At 39.2% G+C, this 18,628-nt stretch overlaps 2 protein-coding genes across 6 annotated transcripts; both read left to right on the forward strand.

Annotated features, from left to right (window-relative positions):
* The first annotated feature begins 1,915 nt into the window (after positions 1–1,915).
* Positions 1,916–7,777, forward strand: LOC106416996 (regulator of nonsense transcripts 1 homolog). Of its 3 annotated transcripts, XM_048768474.1 has the most exons (22): positions 1,916–3,023; positions 3,165–3,215; positions 3,300–3,392; positions 3,462–3,557; positions 3,677–3,721; positions 3,801–3,919; positions 4,021–4,129; positions 4,298–4,420; positions 4,496–4,567; positions 4,723–4,802; positions 4,897–4,966; positions 5,103–5,245; positions 5,321–5,592; positions 5,763–5,902; positions 5,977–6,104; positions 6,231–6,344; positions 6,431–6,528; positions 6,601–6,678; positions 6,758–6,880; positions 7,090–7,164; positions 7,376–7,498; positions 7,576–7,777. In XM_048768474.1, the coding sequence occupies exons 1-11, from the start codon at positions 2,922–2,924 to the stop codon at positions 4,949–4,951; spliced, it is 945 nt and encodes a 314-aa protein (XP_048624431.1). In that variant the 5' UTR covers positions 1,916–2,921; the 3' UTR covers positions 4,952–4,966; positions 5,103–5,245; positions 5,321–5,592; positions 5,763–5,902; positions 5,977–6,104; positions 6,231–6,344; positions 6,431–6,528; positions 6,601–6,678; positions 6,758–6,880; positions 7,090–7,164; positions 7,376–7,498; positions 7,576–7,777. The 3 variants fall into 3 exon arrangements, with proteins under 3 accessions (XP_048624431.1, XP_048624430.1, XP_048624432.1); XM_048768473.1 differs by having other exon boundaries at positions 5,763–6,104; XM_048768475.1 differs by having other exon boundaries at positions 5,462–5,592; positions 5,763–6,104.
* Positions 7,778–9,616: 1,839 nt separating this feature from the next.
* LOC106418523 lies at positions 9,617–17,592 on the forward strand. Of its 3 annotated transcripts, XM_013859247.3 has the most exons (23): positions 9,619–9,789; positions 9,895–10,718; positions 10,826–10,941; positions 11,121–11,329; positions 11,471–11,590; positions 11,693–11,821; positions 11,902–12,027; positions 12,201–12,256; positions 12,362–12,461; positions 12,772–12,889; positions 13,062–13,271; positions 13,392–13,716; positions 14,019–14,112; positions 14,322–14,430; positions 14,507–14,769; positions 14,869–14,993; positions 15,296–15,530; positions 15,626–15,814; positions 15,898–16,187; positions 16,275–16,482; positions 16,575–16,814; positions 16,893–16,978; positions 17,139–17,592. In XM_013859247.3, the coding sequence occupies exons 2-23, from the start codon at positions 10,006–10,008 to the stop codon at positions 17,296–17,298; spliced, it is 4,221 nt and encodes a 1,406-aa protein (XP_013714701.2). In that variant the 5' UTR covers positions 9,619–9,789; positions 9,895–10,005; the 3' UTR covers positions 17,299–17,592. The 3 variants fall into 3 exon arrangements, with proteins under 3 accessions (XP_013714700.2, XP_013714702.2, XP_013714701.2); XM_013859246.3 differs by having other exon boundaries at positions 9,617–10,718; XM_013859248.3 differs by having other exon boundaries at positions 9,617–10,718; positions 16,281–16,482.
* The last annotated feature ends 1,036 nt before the right edge of the window (positions 17,593–18,628 follow it).

Below are 18,628 nucleotides of genomic sequence, written 5' to 3' on the forward strand. Positions count from 1 at the left end.
ATCATCGACATAGACAAGAACAGCCAAGAAGACGTTGTCGACATATCTGATAAAAAGGGAATGATCAGAATGCGTTTGAGTAAACCCATCACCGAGAAGACAATTTCTGATTCCACTGACGGGAAGCTTGCTTAAGACCATATAGAGACTTATGAAGCTTACACACTGAGTTAGGGGGACACTTCTTGCCAGTGATTTCTTCATAACCGTCAGGGAGACGCATGTAAATTTCTTCATCAAGGTCACCGTTGAGAAAGGCATTGCTGATATCTAACTGTGAAATGGACCAATCTTTAGCTGCAGCAATACTCAGAAGAAGACGTAGAGTGCCAATCTTAGCAACAGGCGAGAATGTATCCAAGTAGTCTAAGCCCTCCAACTGTGTGTAGCCTTTTGCTACCAGACGACATTTGTGTCTCTCAATAGTCCCATCAGGATTGTACTTGATGGTATGAATCCATTTACAATCCACTGGGTGTTTGCCTTGAGGTAGTTGACAGACTGTCCAAGTTCCTGTATCCTCAAGTGAACCCATCTCAGATTTCATGGCAAGCTTGAACTCTTTAGATAAAACAGCTTCCGCATAGGTTTTAGGTAGTTTATTTGTGGTAATGGATAGAACAAACTGTTTATGGTCTGGGTCAAGCTTGTCATAGCAAAGAAAGGATGAAATGGGATAAGAAGTTGTATGGGTAGGATGGGTAGGTGGGTCAGAAGAATGATTTAACAGATAACAATGGTACTTATCAAGATATGCTGGTGCCTTAGTCTGCCTCTTAGTCCTTGTGTTATTACTAGATACTCCCGATGGTTCAATAGGAACAGAGACAGTACTAGGAATAGATGATGTGCTAGAATGAGACGTGTTAGGCATAGAATCAGTAGACAGAGAAGGCACAGCAGCATCAGAGACATGTGTGTTAGGAGACTTAGAAAGAGAAACAGGTGAAACATCATCATGACTAGCAGGAGCAGGAAACATTGAAGAATTCAAGTCTGGTCCTAAATCAAAGAAAGCAGGAAAGAAGAATCCAGAACATGCAAAGGAAGAACATCCTGATCAAACAAACTGCTTTCACGATGCAAAGATGAAGATGCATCAGCAAAAAGAAATTCCGATTCATGAAACACAACATTACGAGATATGACTATGTTGTTCGTTGTTGTATCTAAAATTTTATAGCCTTTGTACCCATGGGGATAACATAAGAAAACACCTGATATGGCACGAGGACTAAACTTATCTCTATCTTTCTGTAATGTAGAGTAGTAACATAAGCAACCAAAAACGCGAAGATGATCATATGAAGGAACGTTTTGTGTCAAAAGTTCAAATGGAGATTTGTTATCTAAAAGAGGAGAAGGAGTTCTATTTATTAGGTATATAGCAGTTTGAATACAGTCACCCCAGTAGATTAAAGGAACTCTAGACTAAAATAAAAGAGCTCTAGCAACATTTAGAATATGTTGATGTTTCCTTTCCACCACAGAGTTTTGTTGTGGTGTATAAGGGCATGAAAAATAATGTTTAATGCCATGTTCTTTTAACAGAGAGGTAAATGCTAATTCAGAAGCATTATCTGAACGAATTGCTTTGACCTTGCATTTATACTGAGTTTGAATGTATTTTAAGAAGTCAGGAAACACAGTAGCAACACAACTTTTATTTTTGAGTAGATAAATCCAAGTTACTCTAGTGCAATCATCAACTAGTGTAAAGAAATATCTATAACCATCATGTGTTGCTGTGTGAAAAGGATCTCATACATCAATATGAATCAAATCAAATGGAAGTTTGGAAAGATGAGGGTTTGAAGGAAAAGACATGCGTTTTTGTTTAGCTAAGGGACAAATTTTACAATGGCTATCATTTTTACAAGAAGACAAATGAAGAGTCTTGGAAAGAGCTTGTATTTTGCTGAAAGACGGATGACCCAAACGCTGATGCCAAACTTCAGAAGAAATACTCAAAACCGAAAGAGCTGTAATAGGCGTTGAAGAAGAAACATTTCGAGAAGGATGAGAAGCGTCCAGGACATAAAGATTGCGTTGGAGGTTACCCTTCCCAATCATGAAGTCCTGAATAAGCTCCTGGTTTTGAAAAGGATTTTCAGGAAAAATGTAACATGAGTCAGAAGAAAATAGAACCGCCATATTGCTATTTCGAGTTAAAGCACTGATACTTAAAAGATGAAACTTGAATGTTGGAATGTATAAAACATCAAAAAGAGTGAGCTTGGAAGAAACAATGATAGTGCCAGAGACAGTGACAGGAATCCTAGAATCCTTTATCTTGAATTTCTGTAATCTGTTTTGTTGATCTTCTTCTGTAGAATCCTTTATCTTGAATTTTTGTAGTTTGCCTTGTGGTTAAGGCTGGTTGGTATAGGTATCTGGTTTGATTTGTTTGCCATGATAAAGGATTACCTTTTCAATCCTTGGTTTGCGAGGGATTGCATCCTTTAAGATTCTAAATGGATTTCATTTTGTCTGTTAATTTAAAGGTTCGAGCAAAACACAAGGAAGTTTGTCTCCATAGAGACAGTCTGCTAGGGGACACGATTCTTGAATGCTACAACTGTGGGTGTCGGAATGTCTTTCTTCTTGGTTTCATCTCGGCTACTACAGACAGTGACTGTTGTTGTCCTTCTCTGTAGAGATCCTTGTTTATACGTAAATGCCCTGAATGATTTGAACTTGGATCTAAGTCAGTGGTGGCGTCCCTTGATTGACGATAGGTGTTGTCTCCCTTGGCTTGTTAAGGTTACGTTTCTATCCTTCCTCTTTATTTATTTTTTCTTAATTAGACGTTGCATTATTAATTATTAATTCTTTATATTTTTTTTGCAGGTACCATCAAGGCAGGAACAGCCGAGGGCACGCCAAATTAGTGAACAGCAAATAAACAAAATAGAGGAATTATGGAAGACAAATCCGAATGCTATCCTTTTGAAGACTTTGAAAAACCTAGTGTAGAAGATGAACCTCAGCCTGTTCAACTTAAGTATGAAGATGCATATGAGGTATACCTATTCTCAGCCTTTTCTGAAACAAAAATAAGCAACTCTTTGTGCAACAGAAACAGTTAATACGTTACGCCAGTTAATTGAACGAGGTCAGTTTTAGTATTATGCTTAACCTTTTTGGGTGGTTTCTTTCTGCAGTATCAAAACGTGTTTGCACCTCTTATTAAGATCGAAGCAGATTATGGCAAGGTCTGTGTGTTGTATTTATAGGTTATTTTTCATGTAGTTTCTATACTTGTTCTGTTGGGACTTATCATCTGGATTCTGCTGTAGATGATGAAAGAGTCTCAAAGCAAGGAAAACCTCACAGTTCGATGGGATATTGGTCTTAACAAGAAGAGCGTTGCATATTTTCTCTTCCCAAAGGTGTTTGAAACTTATTGGTCGCTAATTAGACTTGACTGAAATATTGTCTGATTTAAACTTTTGGCGCAGAAGGAAAATAAGTTGCGATTGGTACTGGGTGATGAACTACGTCTGCGCTACTCGGGAGATGCTGCTCATCCAGCTTGGAACTCAGTTGGACGTGTGGTATCCCTCCTTCCTGGTCTTGATGTTATTACATACGTTTGATTCTGTTAGCAGGATGGATCCTGTAAGTGAGAGCGGTTAGGTTCTTACCAATATTTTTTCAATTTATTCATATCAAGCTAACTGCACAAGAGGAGGTTTCTCTTGAACTCCGAGATAATCAGGTGAGTTTAATTCAATTGTTAGCCTTGCTTATGACATTGAATCATGGAGGTATGTTCAACCTTAGTTACTCGTGTATAGGTCGTTCCAGTTGACGGGAACCATGGATTCTGTGTTGATTTTGTTTGGAAAAGTGCAACCTTTGATCGAATGCAGGGAGCAATGAAGAACTTTGCTGTAGATGAAACAAGTGTGAGTGGGTAAGTCAGTCAACAGAAAGCCTAGTTCCTTCCTGGTGTCTGTCTCTATGTTACTGCACGCTGATTAACCTCTGAATTACTACGTTTTCTGTTCTTTGAAGTTATATTTACCATCAGCTATTGGGACATGAACTTGAGGCCCAGATGGTCCGGAACACACTACCTCGGCGTTTTGGGGTACCTGGCCTGCCAGACTTGAATGCATCTCAGGTAATTAATGGCTTTCCGCTTTATCTGTTTCAAGAAAAATGTTTTGTCTTAACTGCTTTTTGGAACTATCAGCATCGTTTTGATCCCATTTGCCTTGTTAACAGAATGACTAGTTATTTTTGTATCTGTATAACGATATCTAACAGGTTATGTCGTATCCTTGATCAGATTAATGCAGTGAAGAGTGTCCTTCAGAAGCCCATAAGCTTGATCCTAGGTCCAGCTGGTACAGGCAAAACTGTGACTTCTGCTGCAATTGTGTGTCACATGGCAAAGCAGGGCGAGGGGCAGGTAAAGCTGATTATTGATCTTTCAGGATGCTTTTTGTGAGTTAACAATCAGAGATTTAAAAGTACTGCCTGGCAGGTTCTCGTTTGTGCCCCAAGTAATGTTGCTGTCGACCAACTAGCTGAAAAAATTAGTGCTACTGGTTTAAAGGTGAATATTTGGACTCCCAATAGTTCCTTTTTATTTATATTTTCATAAGCCGCTGGACACTCACTCTTATTCATCATTCATTTTTGATAGTTTATTTGAAGAGCTGAAAATATTCATGTTAAATTACTTTTTAACCTTGTTTACTCTGATGCCAGGTTGTTCGCCTCTGTTCAAAGTCACGGGAAGCAGTAAGTTCTCCTGTTGACCATTTGACCCTTCACTACCACTCTACCAGGTTAGTTCAAGGGTGGCATGCTTAAGTCTGATTCGTGATGTCCCTTTGTTCTTTTTTCTCTTTGAAAATAATTCATATTACTGGTTGCTTGCAGGTACGGCATTTTGACACTTCTGAGAAGAGCGAACTGCATAATCTACAGAAGTTGAAAGATGAACAAGGAGGTCCCACATTTTCAGCTTATTATCTGTCGTTGACATTTTTCAATCTTCATTTACCTTTCTACTGCCAGTTTTTTTCTTTGTAATTGATTTGTTGTTCTGAAATGAACATAACTTTTACCGTTTTTATTGTCACTAGGTGAGCTGTCAAGCAGTGATGAAAAGAAATGCGAAAGTATAAAAAGAGCAACTGAACGCGAGATAACCCAGAGCGCTGATGTCATTTGCTGCACTTGTATTGGTGCTGCGAATCCTCGGTTGTCAAATTATAGATTTAGACAGGTTAAGATTAATTAATTATTTAACTTTAAACATCTCTAGTTCTGTGAAATCTAATATGCCTGCTCTCTCTGATAGGTACTTATTGATGAGTCTACTCATGCAACAGAACCTGAGAGCCTATTGTCCTCGGTGTAAAGCGGCTATTAGGGTTCTCAACGAGCTGGTTTGTTACGGTTAATTATTTATTGATTACTTACAGGAAGTTTTTTGCACTAGGTTGTTCTTGTTGGTGATCATTGTCAGCTTGGGCCCGTCATAATGTGCAAGAAAGCAGTTTGTGCTGGTTTGGCACAGTCTCTCTTCGAACGCCTTGTGTGCTTATTGGTATTAAACCAATTAGATTGCAGGTACTATTTTAATCTTTTAGCAGATTTTACCACTTATACTGGAATTTTATTTGTTCATATTTGATTTTCTATAAGAATTTCATGAGACTCACGAAGATAAGATATGAGATTTTTTTTTTTTTTTTTTGGTAAAATGTTAAATATTATACCAATTTTCAATTTTTTGACAGCTATTACAAGAGAAGACTGCTAGGGAAATAAAATAAAAACAACACAACACGAGAATTGACTACAGAGTCAGACAGCAAGCAAGGACCGGGCTGAACAACAACGCAGCGAAAGCCGTAAAACAGAGTGATAACGAGATCAGGTTTGTTACCATTAGGACCTTGCAATCAGTGTTGTCATATTCTTGATTTCAGGTTCAATATCGTATGCATCCAGCTTTGTCCGAGTTTCCATCTAATAGCCTCTACGAAGGAACACTATGTAATGGAGTCACAATTATTGAAAGGCAAGGGATTGAATTTCCGTGGCCTGTGCCTAATCGACCGATGTTTTTCTATGTCCAGGTATCAAACTTCGCATTGGAGTAGTTTATAACGTTTAAAAACATGGTCTAATAAAGCCACAGCCTACACCATCCAAAACCCAATTAAAGCAAACGTGATCTCTTTATCTTGTCTTTCAATATGCAGCTGGGGCAAGAGGAGATCAGTGCTAGTGGAACATCATATCTAAATAGAACTGAGGCTGCTAATGTGGAGAAACTTGTGACCGCTTTCTTAAAGAGTGGAGTTGTCCCCAGTGAGGTGAGTGTGTACTAGGGTTGATTACTGGGTCTAGTAAATTATTTTTGGGATCAGTTGACGTTATGAGTTATGCGCAATGTTACCAGATTGGAGTGATAACTCATACGAGGGACATAGAGGATGCATTGTTAATTACATGGCAAGAAATGGGTCTCTCCGACAACAACTTTACAAGGAAATTGAGGTATTGTCAAAGTTGGATTCGAAAAGGTTTATTTGGTTCTGTCATTTACTTAACAAGCTCTCGAATTTACAGGTTGCCAGTGTTGATGCTTTCCAGGGAAGAGAAAAAGATTACATCAGATTTTCCTGCGTGAGAAGTAACGAGCATCAGGTTTGTGAGTGCTCTTGTACATTGCTTCTGAGAAATATTATTGGATTTGACTGGTAACTGCTGATTTTATGGTTTTCAGGGCATTGATCCACGGAGGCTTAATGTTGCACTTACACGTGCTCGTTATGGGATTGTTATTCTTGGAAACCCAAAGGTTCTTAGTAAATAGCCGCTCTGGAACAGCTTACTGGCATATTACATGGTACACGTTTTTTATTAAAAAAGAAGAAAAATAAATTGAGTTCTTTTACGAAATTTTTATTTGTCACTTTCTGCTGCGACTCAGTTGTTGCAATCGTTCTTTCTGAGGCTTTGGGATGTTATCCTTTTTGATTCCAGAATGTATTGAGTAATATGAATGATTGTATGATACAAGCTTGAACTTTTTGTTTGTTTCCCTTATATCAACAGGAATATGGGTGCTTGGTTGAAGGACCTCTTAATAATTTAAAGCAGAGCATGGTACAATATTAGTCGCCAAGAAAGGTTTGGTTTCTCTTCTGCCTGCTTTCGTGATTAGACATGTCATACTTTGGATATAGGACTATTTTGGAAACTTCAAACCTCTCCTACATTAAGGGGTTGGGACAGATCAATAAAACTATGTGCTGCAAAGTTAGTTAATACCTTTTGAAAGCTTTTTTCGATGGGTTATAATTGTTACCATGTATTATTTAATGGTATATATGTCTCGCAGGGAGGATATGCTGTTGATTATGCCACACAAGGAGCCCGTGGAGCGTTTCCTGGAAACTTTATGGACAAGAATTCTCAAGGCGGTTATTCTCGTTTCAGTGGGAGTAATGATTTCATGTTTCAGGTGTGTTTCACCTGGCCATACCTTTTAACACTTTTTTTTACTTGCACCTTCTTCTGAGCCTTCTATTGCTTATGCAGGAATATATGTGAGCACAATGTCTTTTCATCCAAGCTGGTTTTACCGACGAATCCCAGGATGATGGATAATAAAATTATTTTGGTGTGAACAATCCTAATTTTCAGTCTCAGGTTTGTCCTTTTGATGTGAACAAATCCTAATTAATCCGTGTTCGTTCGGTTGCATTAATGTTCACAATCAGCAAAAGAAAGGTTTCCTTAAGATGGTGAAGTTGGTGGGTTCTTCTAGAGAAAATACAACCTGTAAATTTTAACGCAAACTCAGACAAACAATTGAGGCCTTACTAGTTAGTGTTCTCCCTCTTTATCTATGCACACATGTTTCTGGTCAAAATATGCTAATGACTCTTGTCGCTCAGGGTCTCCCAAACTCACTCTACTCGCAGTCTTTGATTTGTCACACTACACACAGTCACTATAACTTTCAGGCTCACAGCAATCTCAACCTCCTAAAGCTCACAAAACCTACGACTTCCTTACAATGGCTAAAGATGACAAAAGGCAAAAGTCGAATGCAAATAGGCAATGGGTTTTTAAACCCCTTTTGCAAATTCAGCAGCTGGGTATCGTGCTATCATGGCTCCTAAAGACTGGTGGCTTTCGGGTGCATGCAAGGTACGTGCCTGTCCTCCTCTTATTGCAGTCAGATATCTGAAGCTACCGATAGTTAAAAACTGGTGGTTGTGTCTGGTGACATTGCTATGATTACTACATGCTCTTTGTTTAAATTGTTTTTAAAATATATATTTTCGCGTAGTGCTTGTCTGAATCAGTGATTCGCTACACGTTTTGATCCAGACCTGTTCCTTGTGACATTGTACATGTGTCAACACGTCATGAGGCCTTGTTTTAAGAAGTACTTTGTCGGGACCTATTGGTCCCAGAAGCCTAAATATTTGAAAAGGACCGACTCGAAACGCTCCATTTGTTTCGGTTTGACCTGAAACAGACAAGAAACGCTCTCATGTGTTGTTGGCTATATATCATCATCATTAGGTTTAAGTTTTACCGTTAAATCGAATAAATTTTTGGAAGGGACTCTCTCTCACGGGCTGGAATTTAGAAAAATAAACGTATGGAAATGCAAGATGCCGTGAGCTCTTTTATACCTGCTCTCACCAGTCACTAGATTCAGAATCCAGTTGGGCCTTCTAAATCAATCTTTTATTAATTTTTTTCCCAACTATCTCTCATATCCGTTGATATTGGCTTTTGTCACACTCACCTCAACTAGAACATGCCAAAATTATCTGAGCTGCGACACATTTTATATTATTTTTTCTGACTATATAGGAGTCTTACGTCAGAATATTGACAAGAGCTGATCGATTAAGCTCGCCTCTATTGTTTAAACTGAAACATCAATCTTTAATTTGTTTTCTTTTGTGTATTATCTTGACCGTCCCTAATATTTTATTAGTCATGGACAAAAGAAAAGTGGTGCATCAAAAAGAAGAAGAAATTTTTTGCGTTAACGGTAGTGCATCAATCAGGCAAACTCATGATGGCAGTCTCGTAATTAATGGAAAAGATGTTGATCAGTGTCGTAGTCTCCGTCATTAAAATAATCTTTTTACTGAAAGTTGTGATTTATATGGACATAAGGGCCGTTCTTTTGGTGAACACGGGTAGTTGCGGCAGCGACTGAAAATTTAAGCTATCACCACTGCAAAACACAGCAACAATGAAACACCGCCAGCCTGCTTTTCTTGACGCTGCGGCTGATCGCGAGGAGTAAATGGAACGCTGAATATTTCAGCATCAGTTGCTTTTCCATATTTTGTACTTTCGGCAGTTTATCAGCGTTCATTTTAATTTCCGTGCCATTAAATTTGTTTTCCGTCTGACTATAATTTCAGTCGCTGCCGCAACTAGCTGAAGAGCCCTATAAATAAATCAACGATCGTAAACAGATTTGATTTACCTTAAGTTATCGAAAAATGAATAAAGCAACGAGAAGAAAAAAAGGTAAATATTTATTTATTTTTAAGATGCGGACTTACAGCTGTAGATTAGACTGTATAATGTATATGCGTAAACTTCAACTCCATGACAGTCTCTCTCTCTCTCCCCCTCGCAGACGCTGAAAGAAAAGAAAAGAAAAGAAAAGTAAAGCCCAGTAAACACAGAAAGAGACTATCTCTTGACTCTCTCGGGAAAGATCCAAACCTTCTTCAAATCAAACTCCATATTCTCTTCCTTCTTCAAAATCAGGTTTCATCAACTCTCTTCTCTCTAATTACGTGATAAATAACGTATCGCGGAGCTTCTCTTGCGCCCCTCATGCGATTGTTACTCCTTGTTTGTTTGCGGAGATAGCTGCGAATTAAGATTACTACGAACCTTAACGGAATCGAAACGATGCCGTTTACTGTATCCTCGGTTTCTCTGGGCTAGTGGGTGCGACTGATACTCGATTCCCTTGTGGTGATGCTCGAACTCGTGTTCTCGTGCGTCCTTTTGGTGCTAACGCCATGCCTTAGCTTATCACACTCCCCCGTGACACTACCTCGCAGTTTCACCTCAGTGACGTGTCAAGACCTAAAAGGCGTTGGATCGTTGAACACCACTTGCACACTGAACTCAAATCACCGTTTCGATTCCGATACGTACGTATACGGAACGGGGAATCTAATCATACTACCACACGTCTTAGTTGATTGCCCCATCCAAGGATGTACGATCGCTTTCAACGTCTCCGGAACCATCCACGTCACCCAATCGGCGAGAATCCTCGCCGGATCTGTGATTCTCTCCGCTGTCAATTTAACCATGGAGAGCAATTCCTCTATCCACACGACGGCGTTGTCTGGACCCCCGCCTTCTCAGACTAGCGGGACACCTGTCGGTGGAGATGGTGCGGGTGGAGGACACGGTGGGAGAGGTGCTTCGTGTGTGAAGAGTAATGTGTCGAGTTTTTGGGGTGGTGATGTTTATTCCTGGTCGAGTTTGGATGATCCGTGGAGCTATGGGAGCGAAGGAGGGGCTAAGTTGAACGCAGGAGGTAAAGGTGGAGGTCGTGTTAGGATAGTATTGAAGGATACGATGCTGTTGAATGGTTCCGTTTCTGCTGAGGGCGGTGATGGTGGAGAGGAAGGGGGTGGAGGATCTGGAGGAAGTATCTGTATTCGTGTGGTTAAGCTGTGAGTTCATTTGAGTCTTATCTCAATCATGAAGTTTATCTTACCTTGACGACTGTAACAATTGTTTTGGTATACTTTGAAATTGATGGTAACATTTGGATTTGTAGGAGAGGTTACGGTAAAATATCTGCATCGGGTGGGAGGGGATGGGGTGGAGGTGGTGGAGGAAGGATCTCCCTTGACTGTTACAGCATTCAAGAAGATGTCAGAGTTCTTGTGCATGGTTTGTATTTCTCTTTTGCTACCTTTTAGCGCTCATGCAAATGACATAGGTCTTTCACATGCTGTATCTGTCATCCGCGCAAATAGTTATATCCTCTTCTTTTTCCTGTTGATATAGGCTGTGTGTTGAATATTTGACTAGTTTTTGCGTACTGAATTATTTTGTTCTGTTTACTGGAGGTGGTGCAAGTCTCGGATGCCCCAAAAATGCTGGAGCAGCTGGAACGTACTTTAATGCAGAATTGTCGAGTTTAAGGGTTGGAAATGATAACATGACTACAGAGACTGAAACTCCTTTGCTCGATTTTCCTACGAGGCCTCCGTGGTCAAACATCTATGTAGATAATCATGCTAAAGTTTTGGTTCCGTTGCTTTGGACCAGGATGCAGGTCAGTTAATTTCTTGAATGTCTTATTTTCTCCGATAATGTCTTGAATCATCTTTTCTGCCTTGAACTTTTGTGATCCGCTTACACTTTTTTAATCCAATGTATTTGTTATGATCCTAAATGTTCTTTTCTGGTTATGAAGATCAGAGGTCAAATCAGTCTTTATCGGGGAAGCAGCATTGTCTTTGGGTTATCAAATTTTCCAGATTCAGAATTTGAGCTTGTTGCAGAAGAGCTTTTAATGAGTAACTCCGTAATAAAGGCAGGTTATTGTTCCTGACCATTCTCAGTAACAATCTTATGTCGCTTTTACCGTCTTTCTTTTCAGTATGCATTGTTAAAGTTGTTTTGTCCTTAAATGAAGGTTTACGGTGCATTACGACTTGTTACGAAGATACTGCTCATGTTGAATTCTGTAATTAAAATCGATGGCGAAGGAAACCCTGCAGTGCCTTCCTCTGTACTCGAAGTTCGCAACCTTGCAGTTCTAACGGTATACTTGTAAATCTTATCTTTTCCCTTTTTCTTCCGTTGATTTGATTAGAGGCCAGGTTTGATTTCTTCTTGTTGTAGGAAAATTCCATCATTACTTCTAATGCGAACTTGGGTGTATATGGTCAAGGAATGTTGATGCTCACCGGTCCTGGAGATGCAATTAAAGGGCAGAGACTTTCCTTATCTCAGTTTTACAACGTAACTGTAAGACTTTGTTGTTTTAACATGATTATGCTTCTGTTGATTTTTTTATATCTATCATGTTCTTGTATGCTATTATGAGATCATTTTCTGTCTCTCTGTTACAAACATTCACTTAGACAGTATCGGTGGAGTATGCAAAGCGCTTTTTTTTAATAGTTCCTTAAATTTTACAGGTTGGACCAGGTTCTATACTTCAGGCACCACTTGACGACGACGAAAGCAAAAACGCGTGAGTACTACTTCCTATACGTTTACATTATTTTTGGGAATGTAGTTAGTGCTGGACTTAGTAACTGAAACGCTTGTGCTAGAAAATCCCTTTCTTTTTTTACAGGGTTACTCATTCCCTTTGCGAGAGCAAGACATGCCCAGTAGACTTGATAAGTCCGCCAGATGATTGCCATGTTAATTATACACTATCATTTTCCCTTCAGGTAAGTTTAGTAAAGAAGTATCTTGATGATCCAAAATTATCTGTTAGGCAGACCTTTTACTACGTACTAGGTAGTTGCACAAGTAAATAATCTAGTATTAATGAATTATCTGGCTGATTGAAACTTTTTGCTAAGATAAGCCAAACAATTGTGACTTCCATTATCCTGTAACGCCTCTAGTTGTGGCATCGTTAGTCCTTTCTGTGTTTCTACCCTAGAGGAAAATCAGACTTGACTGCTTAAGTAGCTTTTCTTCTATTTGTAGCTTCCAACCAAATTTTGATCATCCTTCAGCCTTTTAATTGTGTAGATATGTCGAGTTGAGGACATTCTTGTGAGTGGTATTGTTAAAGGAAGCATAATTCAAATCCATAGAGCAAGAACGGTAGTAGTTACTAATGAAGGCCTGATCAGTGCATCTGAATTTGGTACGTAAACCATCGAAACTCAATCTTCTATCCTTCTCAGCAAATTCCTATAGCTGTTTGCCCTTTCCCCACAGCAGGATTCTCACCATGTCTAAAAATTTTAAATACGTTTCTTTGTATTCAAGAAGATTAATTTGGTTTCTGATTCTATGCATAAAAATTGCTATGACAGGTTGCAGTGGTGGCCTGGGGAAAGGACTTTATTCAAATGGGGCTGGTAGTGGTGCCGGGCATGGAGGGCGAGGGGGATCGGGCATTTTCAATGGGAGAGTGTGCAATGGAGGTCATACCTACGGCGATCCTGATTTTCCCTGTGAGTTAGGGAGCGGAGCTGAGAGTCCAGATAAATCATATGGGAATGTGATTGGTGGAGGGATGATTGGTCAGTACTATTTCTCTATTAAACTAAGAAAGCTGCCAGACAATAGCACACTGTGAACTATCTGTTTACTCATCCGACACTGTCATGTCACATATACAAATTTGTTTTCCACCTTTTCAGTAATTGGCTCCATCCACTTTCCTCTTTTGACGCTTAATCTACGTGGATCATTAAGCTCTGATGGCCAGAGCCTTGGAAAGCCAATAACGAACGGTAACAGATCTTTGGTCGGTGGAGTTGGTGGAGGATCTGGTGGCACGATTCTTCTTTTCCTTCAGATGCTTGAACTCTCAAAGAACTCATCTCTATCAGTAAGAGGGGGCAGAGGTGGCCCTCTCGGGGGAGGTGGGGGTGGAGGTGGAAGACTTCATTTTCACTGGGACATGTTACACACTGGTGATGAGTATTTTCCTGTTGCAACTGTCAAGGGGTTCATTAGTAATAGGTATGCACCATTATCATGATAAGTGAAGCAATTTCCCTTGCATACTTGCTACTTTGTGGGTCTTTTGTAGTTACTAGGGTAAGGCATGCATATATAAGTTGATTCCTAGTCCTATAGCTCGCCATGGTTTTAGAGGATAATGGCTAGTGTTTGATGCTTGAAACTCTGCCTGCACTATTTTCTTTATGCCGAATTTGGAACGTATATTGGAACTCTGAATCTTACAGACCTTTCAATATGCAAAACTATCTTCATGAAATTTAAACACTGGCCTTGAATTGCTTGCTCTGTGATGTCTTCAGAGGAGGCGCAGGGGACAATGTAGGCCGTTTTGGGGAAGAGGGAACAATGACTGGAAAAAAGTGTCCGAAGGGACTCTATGGTACATTTTGCTTGGTAAGTCTTATGGTTTATTATGTTGTAGTTGGTTCCGCCCTGGTCAAGTCTTTTTTTAATTCTTCTTATCCTTATTTTCAGCTACAAGTCGGTGTAATAAATTAGAATTTAGACAGGCCCAATAGTGTTCCTTGACCATCATGGCAAATCTCTGCTTTTTTGCTTGTGCTTGATACTTCTAAATTTTATGGCTTTGTGTGTTGTTTCAGGAATGCCCCATTGGGACTTTCAAGAATGTTGAAGGTTCTGACAAACGTCTTTGTACACCCTGCCCACCTGAGCATCTTCCAAGCCGTGCAAAATTTGTATACGTACGAGGTATATTATCTTATAGTGCTCTTATATCTTCCATTCCCTGATTAGTCTTCTGATAGTAGAAGCTGTGAATCTGCAGGAGGAGTTAGCGAACCTTTTTGTCCCTACAAATGTGTGTCTGACAAGTACAGATTACCAAACTGCTATACACCTCTGGAAGATCTCGTCTATACATTTGGAGGGCCATTTCCATGTGCTCTTCTTCTGTGTTGTGTGGTGGTAGTCTTGGGTCTGTTGCTAAGCACGTTAAGTATCAGATTGCTAAGATCAAGTTTCTATAGTACCAGTTCCATCGAACACCAGAGTACTCATTGTTTACCCCATCTCCTGTCACTCTCTGAGGTATGGTGCTGCGAGTATTGTCTTGTCCCCAAATATTCTGTTGTTGTTATAAGACAACGAAGTCAACCAAACTCTCTGGCCTGTGTCTTATCATTATAGGTCCGAGGCGCAAAATCTGACGTTACACAAACCCACGCTTACCGTATGTACTTCATGGGTCCAAACACTTTCAGGGAGCCTTGGCATCTGCCCTGTTCTCGTCCCCATGCAATCATCGAGATGGTGTAAGGATATAACGTGACATGTTCAAATTCTGTTGCGATTGGATGCCATTGAGTGTGTGAATGAAATGGTTGTGCTAAAAACTCTTGGCTAAGTGACAGTCTCTTTTGTGCTACTTATTTATAACAACTACGTGTTTTCTCTTTCTCTTTACCTTTTCCGAAGTAATGACTGTGTATATCATTAATCCATATTCTGTTTTCTTAAGTCCTACTCTTTGCTGACCAATGTGACTTTGACGTTTGGCTCATTTCATTACAAGGCATGTCTTCCACTCATTGTTCTGTACACTTCTTGTTCGCAGGTACGAGGATGCTTTTAACAGATTTATCGATGAGGTCAACTCTACTGCGGCGTATGATTGGTGGGAAGGGTCTGTGCACAGCATTTTATCAGTTCTGGCAAATCCTTGCGCCTGGTCTTGGAAACAATGGCGTCGCAGGAGAAAAATTCATCGCCTTCAAGAATACGTAAAAACTCAATATGACCACTCTTGCCTCCGCTCATGCAGGTCTAGAGCTCTATACAAAGGCATGAAGGTTCGGATTCCTTATTATCTAATATACTTGTTCCTTCACAATCAGCTACCTTTTTTACTTTGCATTTTTACTGTATGTATCCAACGTTAACACAGGTTGGAGCCACTCCGGATCTGATGGTTGCATACGTAGATTTTTTTCTCGGCGGTGACGAGAAGCGTGTAGATATGGTCTCTATTATACAGAAAAGGTTCCCAATGTGCATACTTTTTGGTGGAGATGGAAGTTATATGTCACCCTATAGTCTTCATAGTGACGGACTGTTAACAAATCTTCTTGGCCAGGTTAGCTTACTTCTCTCTCTATATTATTTCTTTCAAAATCTATCCTCTGAGAATCTCCTAAGAGTTCCAAATCACTATTTCAGCACATCCCACCAAGTGTTTGGCACCGCTTTGTTGCCGGTTTAAACGCACAGCTTAGGACTGTGAGGCATGGATCAATTCGTTCAGCGTTACTTCCTGTCATTAGGTGGGTAAACAGCCATGGGAATCCTCAACTCGAATTCCACGGAGTAAGAATTGAGCTTGGATGGTTTCAAGCTACAGCTTCTGGATATTACCAACTTGGTATCTTGGTTTTTGTTGGTGATTTTCCTCTGAACACTGTGAACCAGTCGATTTCATTCAGCAGAAGTGACGACGGCGAGTCCCCTCGGTGAGCCACGATAGATTGTGCCTCTCTTTGACTTCATCTACTTATTGTCACTTCCTCAACCTGCGTAATCGTAACTCCATTTTCCAGGAACAGCTCTGCATGTCCCAGCAATTCTCTTATCGAGTTGCAACAAAACTTGATCCAACCAGGGCATGGGTTATCTCGGAAGAGAATCAATGGAGGAATAAACGGAGGCCTCATCAACGAGATCTCAATACAATCTCTGGAGTACAGGAAGGACTTGCTTTACCCGTTTTCTCTCTTGTTAAACAATACACGACCCGTTGGTCGTCAGGTTACATATATTCTCCACTCCTGAATCATTATTTTCCTGATTTTGCCTTTTGTTTTGTACTAATATAAGCAGAATCTTTTCATGATATGCAGAATACTCTTCTACGTTTGATCTCCATCCTTCTTCTTGCGGATCTTTCAGTTACAATCCTTGCATTGCTTCAGTTCTATTGGCTTGCTCTTGCAGCCTTTCTCGCTATCCTCCTGATACTCCCTCTCGCTCTGCTTTGCCCATTCCCCGCTGGCCTTAACGCTTTATTAAGTAAAGAAATTAGAAGAGCTTCACTTACTCGTGTCTACGCCCTTTGGAACGCTACATCTCTAACCAACGTCGTAAGTTGACACACATATTTAGCAACAACGTGACCTCGTTCTCGCTCTGTTGTCTCTTATTCCCAAGTATTTTTGCAGATTGTGGCTTTCGTTTGTGGTGTCATTCATTCCGTATTTTTCTCTGACAATCCAAGTGATAAGACAAACATCTGGAACGCCATAAGGTAATAAAAATAGTGTTTCTGTTTTGTTCTTTTGTCTTCTTTAATCATCCAACAGAATGAACATTTTGATCATAATCGGTCTTAATCTTAAGCTTTTGTTTATGGAACACCAAATCTCTTTATTATATTGAGTACAAAATTTGGTTTATGTATTTGGCAGAGATGATGATAAGTGGTGGGTATTACCAACAATGCTCTTGTTACTCAAGTGGATACAAGCTCGGTTCCTTGACTGGCACGTCGCGAATCTAGAAGTATCAGACTTTTCTCTTCTTTGTCCCGATCCAGATACGTTCTGGGCATATGAATCTGGAGCTTGACGATCCAAAATGAGTATAAAGGAAGACGATGAAAAGATGGTATCTTATTTTCCATGTAAATCTGCTAAAAAGTACAAGTAGGTAGTTCTCACTTCTCAGTGTTATCTGGAGAAGGGTTTTGCCAGACGAAACGCTAGTTTTATAAACTAGAGAGTTTAGATGGAGATCAAATTCTAAACCCTAACCGAAAGTTAAATTTATTATTTGTTTGGTACGTGAAAATTTCAGTGTATATTATACGTTCAAATGTAAGTTGGTTAAAGTTTAGGTATAAAGGCAGAACCATTTAAAACATTCAACCAAATCCGAATTCTACACCTGATCTAAGTTTCAGGAATCAAGATTGAGAGTTGTAGTTTGATACTTGTTCTTTTGCTGTCAACAATATAAAATATAAACGATCTAAAAAGATTCAGATAACCAAATCAACATCTGATATATGTATAACTAGTTTTGTCTCGTCTTATGGGCGGAATATACTTTACTTGCGATCTAGATTATTATTTTTGTATGATTTTATGGTTTATGTTTTAGGTTTGCATTTGTAAGTGATAGATATGATAATGATTTTTGTCTGTTAGAAATTTTTACGTGAGGAGGGATTAAATATGATAAGATATATTTTGCTTGTTTACAATAGTTGTTTAAGAGTTGTGGCATTGATATGTTGTGAGGGCTTCAAATGGTTTTTATGTTGTTTTCTTTTACAAAAATTTGATCTCATATTCGGTGCATTGTGGTTTGTAATATTTCGGGTTCGGAATGATTGAGTTGTGGATAACTATTTTGTGTATGTTATAAGAATAATTACTCTTTATGTTGAAATCATAATCTTTCGACATGCTAAAGGAGTGGAAGTGATGATTATTTGAAGTTGCATTTTTTTATTAAAAGTAGAATGTTATATTGAATCCAAAAAGGGTAATAAAGCAAAGTTAATCAAAATAAGAAAACATTGACACTCAAAATTATAAAGATCATTTTAGTTCTATAACATTTCTTTTCAATATAGAGACGCCACGTAAGGAACATTTAATCTATCTCCAGCATTTGCCAGCTCGAGACATGTCGGTTTACCGTTCATGACAATACATAAATTTCATGGATTCTTCATATTCTCATGTTCATAGCAAAATTATGGCATAGATATAGTTATCTTTACCACAATTGTTGTTTGCATATGTGAAGATGTATTAGTCCTTATTGCGGTTTGTTTCAATGTCAAATTTGTTTGTTTGTTTTCCTAATATTAATTCTTGTATAGAATAAGTAAAAATTTTCTTATTTAATCTCTCATACACTGACTTTTACAGTCATCGATCTGAAATGA

Source organism: Brassica napus, chromosome C9 (assembly GCF_020379485.1).
Source record: "Brassica napus cultivar Da-Ae chromosome C9, Da-Ae, whole genome shotgun sequence".
Taxonomy (NCBI): Eukaryota; Viridiplantae; Streptophyta; class Magnoliopsida; order Brassicales; family Brassicaceae; genus Brassica; species Brassica napus.

Bases quoted from the DNA above. Each gene is read 5' to 3' on its own strand.
- LOC106416996 (XM_048768473.1), top strand. From the start codon at position 2,922: ATGGAAGACAAATCCGAATGCTATCCTTTTGAAGACTTTGAAAAACCT. The intron at 4,130-4,297 runs GTAATTAATGGC...ATCCTTGATCAG, and splicing joins CAGACTTGAATGCATCTCAG to ATTAATGCAGTGAAGAGTGT. The intron at 4,803-4,896 runs GTTAGTTCAAGG...GGTTGCTTGCAG, and splicing joins CTTCACTACCACTCTACCAG to GTACGGCATTTTGACACTTC.
- LOC106418523 (XM_013859246.3), top strand. From the start codon at position 10,006: ATGCTCGAACTCGTGTTCTCGTGCGTCCTTTTGGTGCTAACGCCATGC. The intron at 10,719-10,825 runs GTGAGTTCATTT...TTGGATTTGTAG, and splicing joins TGTATTCGTGTGGTTAAGCT to GAGAGGTTACGGTAAAATAT. The intron at 14,431-14,506 runs GTATATTATCTT...GTGAATCTGCAG, and splicing joins AAAATTTGTATACGTACGAG to GAGGAGTTAGCGAACCTTTT.